The 6019-nt window shown below is 34.5% G+C and overlaps 1 protein-coding gene across 2 annotated transcripts; it reads left to right on the top strand.

Annotated features, from left to right (window-relative positions):
• The first annotated feature begins 965 nt into the window (after positions 1–965).
• On the top strand, positions 966–5269 carry LOC147567494 (trihelix transcription factor GT-1-like). 2 transcript variants are annotated; one of them, XM_086654114.1, is made up of 6 exons: positions 966–1195; positions 1522–1994; positions 2719–2757; positions 3605–3730; positions 4420–4644; positions 4844–5269. In XM_086654114.1, exons 2-6 carry the CDS (start codon positions 1541–1543, stop codon positions 5041–5043), a joined length of 1044 nt encoding a protein of 347 aa, XP_086510240.1. In that variant the 5' UTR covers positions 966–1195; positions 1522–1540; the 3' UTR covers positions 5044–5269. The 2 variants fall into 2 exon arrangements, with proteins under 2 accessions (XP_086510240.1, XP_086510241.1); XM_086654115.1 differs by lacking the exon at positions 966–1195 and having other exon boundaries at positions 1394–1994.
• Positions 5270–6019: the final 750 nt, after the last annotated feature.

Raw genomic sequence — 6019 nt, 5'->3', positions numbered from 1 at the left:
ATTTTTTCGAGGCTTTAGTCACTTCAATCCAATGGAAAATATAAAGAAAAATTCATTATTTGATTGAAAATCTTGATAAAAAAGACCTAGAAAAAACACTTTTAGTCATCATCACACTTAGCCCCGTCTTTTTTCCACCAAAGTTGTGTTTGATATCAGGAAAATAATTCCATGGAACTAAAAGAATTCCTTGGAAAGTCTTCCAAGGAATTTATTCTGTGGAAATAAGAGTTCGTTCGTTTCATAGTCATTTATTATTCCGTGGAATTAGGAACTCTATTATTTGGCTGACAACTAAATTCTACGAATATAATATTCAATTACGAGTTTTTATTTACTCCTTATGTAGTCAAAATGACATTTTTTTCTTTTATGTTACCAAAATTACATTTTCGTTCTTATGCTGTCTAAATTACATTTTTACCCTTATGTTTTCAAAAATATATTTTTACCCCTATGTTGTAAAGTTATTTAACCTCGTGTCATTTCAATGTAGAAGTGTAGAATGCCATTTTTACAAGATAAAGGTAAGAATGTCATTGAGACCACTTAAAGGTAAAAATGTCACTTTGACAACATAAGGGTCAAATACGTCATTTTAGCTAAAAAAAATGTAATTTTGACAACAGAAGGGTAAGGTGTCAATTTGATATTATAAAAGGGTGAAAATGTAATTTTTGCTATATAAAATTAAAATGTCATTTTAACAACTTTCTAAACATGTCATTTGGTAAGAAGGGCAATAATGTCATTTGTCCAATGAATAAGTAAAACATTTATTTTGCTAATTTTATGGGTAAAATATCGTTTAGAACATATATGGAGATAAATATTAGGTTTCAAGTATCTGAAAATACCTAATTCAATGAAAATAGATTCCCTACGAAATTAAAGCCATGAAATTAAACGTCGTATCAAACAGGGAAAATACCTAATTCAATGGAAATTCTTTTATTTTCGTGGAAATAAGAGATCTCAAACCCACTCCATACTTCGTCATTCGCTTCATCCATACTTCGTCATTCGCTTCTTCTAGATTCACGTTGAAGTGAGAAAGAAGATAAACGAAGCCGAGAAAACGGAGGAAAAGAAAAACAAATAAGAAGAGAGACCCTCTCTCTCTCTCTCTCTCTTCCCGTCGGCCTGAATCGCAGATTATTTGGGATTTTTCATCTATAGCAAGAAAACTCGCACTGTAAGTTAATCTTTTTACCCTTTCTCTCACTTGAACTAGTTCACTTTAGTACATTCTTTACTGACTTCAGATTTTCAGCCATTAACACTACAAATCAAGATTCTGGGTATTCATCATTAGAGAAAAACATTTGAGCTAAACCCTAAAACATTCGTAGTTTGAAACTTGATCTGTTTCTTTTCTTTGATATCTGTTTGCTTTATTAAACCTTTAACCAAAATTCCAAGAAATGGGTTTTCTTCCGCATCGTTTCTTTATCAAAACCCATGTCTTCTTTTTTTTGCCCTAATTATGTTTTCAGCACCTGATTCTTGAGGTGTTGTCAGATTGATTATTACCGACAGTATGATTGAAGTTGCCGACAGTAGTGGATTAGAATCTCATCAAGAACAACATCAACGATTTATTTTAGCTGATAGTAGTGGGGAAGATCAAGAAATGAAAGCACCAAAGAAGAGAGCAGAAACTTGGGTTCAAGAAGAAACCCTAAGTCTTATCAATTTTCGGCGAGAAATGGATGGGTTATTCAATACTTCAAAATCAAATAAACATCTTTGGGAAGAAATTTCATCTAAGATGAGAGATAAAGGATTTGATAGATCTCCTACAATGTGTACTGATAAATGGAGGAACTTGTTGAAGGAATTTAAGAAAACAAAGTATCAAGATCAAGCTATTTCACCCAAGTTGACATACTATAAAGAACTTGATGAATTAATCAAGGGGAGGAACAAAAATGTGTCTCCTAAGACTTCTGTTCATTCAAAAGATGATACTTTCTTTCAATTCAACGAAAAAGGTATAAACTTCCCGTTCTTAAGGTTTCTGTAACTTGAAATGTCGAATTGATTGCAGTATTAGCAATTTCGATTATTTTTATTATGTCAGTACCTCAGTATGTCGTTTACCCTACTGATTTACCCTACTGATTTAAGTATCTATTCATCATCTATTGCTGAGACGTTGCTGGATTTACTATACTTATTTGGCTGAGTAGGATCTCTCATTTTCATTCTCAACTTGCTATTACATTTATGATTTATGATTCCGTGTTCTTTTCTTATTAAAAACCTATCTTGTTTAATTTCTGAGATTCTCAAAATATCAATATCTTATTCATTCTTACTGCTTTTCAATAATCAAATAGATTGATTGCTCATAACATTATGTACAATATATCGATATATATTCCAATATCAACTACATAGGTTACAATCAATTGTTTCTGCCTGATCAAGATTGCTTTCACAGCTTCAACTTTTCCTATACCCCCAAAACCATAAGTACAAAAAGGACGGAAAAGTCCAACTCTCGGTGCTTTCTATATACCCAAGTCTGCAGTTCCTTTTGTTGAATACACTAATATTAGTATTGGTAGTCATAAATTAAAACATTAGGAGACTAGTTGTTTTATTTTAGTGTCATATGGTTTATTAACGACCGTTCTTGAACCTGCGAAAGGTGAACTGTCAAGAGTTTTAAAATTAATTCTAACAGCCGCTTTCATTTTCTTGCTTGCTTAGGTCTCAGCGATGCAAGTATTCCATTTGACTCTGTGGAAGGTACTTTACCAAATTTGAATTCTATATATGTATGCACCAAAATGGTAAGAAACTAATATATAACCTTGTACTTTCTCCGCTTGTAGTTCACGATCAAAATTAATAATATCAAAAGAAAAAGAGAAAGAAAGTAAATGCGATAAAATAAAGGTAACGATGTAACGCAAATCAATCCACCGAGAGTAGGTCAGAAAGCTTATCTATATCAAGTATACTTGCATAAAGAGGGAAAGGATTTTGGTGTGAGGTCAGGGATCTGTCTTTCTCCACCAGTTCTTCTTCACGTTAATCTTACGAAGGAGAAGTTCTTAATGTAAACATAGAGAGGATCGACGTACTTAATACTTTAACAGAGAAATTTCGGTAGGAAGTATAGATAAATAATGATATTACCAATAGGCAAATAAGAAAATTTTCAGTCATTATCAATATAATATTTTATATCAAATTTAGAATTGTAGTTATTGCTTCTCAGTAATACGAGAACAAAAGTTTCAAGATGACACTTCAATAGTTAATTCTATTTCATGCTTGTTTGAATGAAGGGTTATAATAAGAAAAGGATTTATGGGGACCAAACTTTATTTGAATTTTCATCTTTCCATGGATTCAAATCCGAAGGCGTTTTTTAGGAACTCTTGGACTTGTTTCTAGAAAAACAGACTTTCTGGGATCATAATCCTTTATCAAGTGTTAAATGCTTAAAATGTTGAGCGAAGTTCATGAACTTTCATTTCAATATAACGGTTATTTTAGTTTCAATATTTCTTGCTCCTCTTGAGTCTGAGAATCCTTCTTCAAGAAAGAGAAATATTAATGAAAATTTGGTTTGCTGGATGAACATCAGGTGACAGAACTTTCAATCTTGAAAGGAGTTCGGATCATGAAAGCCACCCACTTGCCATCACAAATGATGCCGATGTTGCAGGAAACGGAGTTCCCCCATGGAACTGGAGAGACACGCCTGGAAATGGTAATTAGTTTTAAATAGATTGCATGAACAAACTATTTATAATTATTGGTTTTAGTTTTGAAGAAGTGATAGGTCAAACCTTATGTGATGATGTCGTTTTAAAGGTTTATTCCCTCGTAGAGTCTAATTAGATAACGGTTCAAAATCAATCCTTTCTTAAAAACTTAGAAGTTAAAACCCTTTGTTGAGACATAAGAGGGCCGAGGAGCCTAGCCAGTCGCCAGTAACTTCAATTGTATATTCATTCGTCAGCCTATCTTTAGTTCCCGTCTTCCATTAGAGAGTAGGTATTTCCTTGACAAGCAGACATGTTAAGAATAAAAACATAAACGCAAACACGACGTTGAAACTAAAGCTTGTAGCATCATGGCTCAGCTAAGTTTGGTAATTTTAAGACCTACCAAGTAAAAGAACAGCAAAGAAAACTTTTATCTTTACCCGGTACAGTGGTTATCAACCTAGATAACTTCTCTAAGACAACAGCAATTTTGTGAGTACTGCCAGAGCAACAAAGCTGTATCATTAATATGACTAGCTCAATCTAGTATTAAATGGCCAGTGGAGTCAATTCCCTTCCAAGTGGATTTTAATCTAGTAATCAACATTTTATGGCGCTTCAAGATTTCCAATCAGTACTATAAGTTTTCAGACAAATAATTTGTTCGTGTTTATTGGTCAACTTTTTGTAGGTGATAGCAATACCTCGTACGGTGGGAGGGTTATCACAGTCAAGTGGGGAGACCTCACCCGAAGGATCGGTATCGATGGAGATGCAGCAGCAATTAAGGAAGCAATCAAGTCTGTTTTTGGATTAAGAACAAAACGAGCATTTTGGTTGGAGGATGAAGATGAAGTTGTTCGGAGCTTCGACCGGAACATGCCATTGGGAACTTACACTCTTCACCTTGATGAGGGTAACTTTGCAACACTACTCTTCTTAAATTTGATGTACGACGTGAACATACTTTATCGCCTTCGGTACTTAAACCTGGTTTCTAGGAAAGTGCTACTTCTCTCACTATATCAACGACATTAACGAAGTAGGACAAAGTGCCACCTCAAGAAGTCACCCTTTGTGAGTCAAAGAGTTATTTCCTTCCTTTTTTCTTTCAGGAATTACGATAAAGATTTGTTACTATGACGAGTCTGGTAGGATACCTGTTCGTACAGAGGAAAAGACACTTTACAATGAAGATGCGTTCAACGAGCTCCTTGGTCGCTATGGTTGGAATTATCTTAAAGAATTGAGTGGCTTCAGAACTGTTGATTCTTTGGAGGAGCTATGTCCTGGGGTAATGTACCATGGTGTTTGATGATAATCTCAATGAAGCATAAAACTAAGCATAAAACTGAATCTGGCGAGGGTTGCTTCATCTGATGAGCCAGTAGTTTGGTAATGTTAAAACTAATTCATATCCTGCTCAACTGTGCATACACTAGAGATGCAAAATTTTTGGCATGTTGACTTCTTACAATTGTAAATATATTAGATATGGATTGCTTAATGGCATTATCATATATACATGAACTTCTTAGTTAGCGACTTGAATTGCTCTCCCCAATTGCCCCGTCTTTTGAGAAGTTATGTTCTGTTACCTTGTTTCCCTTTCGCAAGTTCATAGGTTATTCCGAATATACCAGGATGAGTGAGAAGTGTACACTGCTAGGTATTTCTGTACCATTTGGTACAGGAAGACAGATTCACTGTCACTGCAGTTGCTTTCAACTTTGAGGCGTTCAGCTACTTACTCTTGGTAGCATCTATATGGCATGTGAAATGTATGCGCATCATTATGCGGCTATCAACCATGATATGAAGGAACTATCATTAGTGTACTTGAATCAGTCAGGTTTTTTTTCACTGTTTCGGGATTGAAAACTGCTGAAGCTGGTTAGGTCTTCTCGATTGCTATGGTAAAATCAATATCATGGTTTTGGGCAATGTTACCTGGTACAGGGGTTGATCCTGTACGTGGCATGAGTGCTAGTACGCGATACACTACCATGTCAGAATCGGGTATGCCAGGAGTATACCTCTATGGGACTTTTTGGTTATTTTCTTAAATATAAACTTTAGCAATCCATATATAATGTACACACCTCCACTCAAACATTCTGTATCCATAAAACTTAAAAGTTTAACTAGTTGAATGAGAAATATTTCATTATCTGCCTTAGTAGTGGAGTTTATAGGTTTTTTTCAGAGAGAAATTGGATTAATTACGACAGAAGAATCAGGTACACCAAATTTGGGATAGTGGATGACGAATCCATCAGAAAAGAATATTA

Source organism: Eschscholzia californica, unplaced genomic scaffold (genome assembly GCF_041429995.1).
Source record: "Eschscholzia californica isolate CP2 unplaced genomic scaffold, dmEscCali1.0.p SCAF_1, whole genome shotgun sequence".
Lineage (NCBI taxonomy): Eukaryota > Viridiplantae > Streptophyta > Magnoliopsida > Ranunculales > Papaveraceae > Eschscholzia > Eschscholzia californica.
The sequence above is the reverse complement of the archived record's forward strand: the minus strand, read 5'-3'. Positions and strand labels throughout refer to the sequence as shown.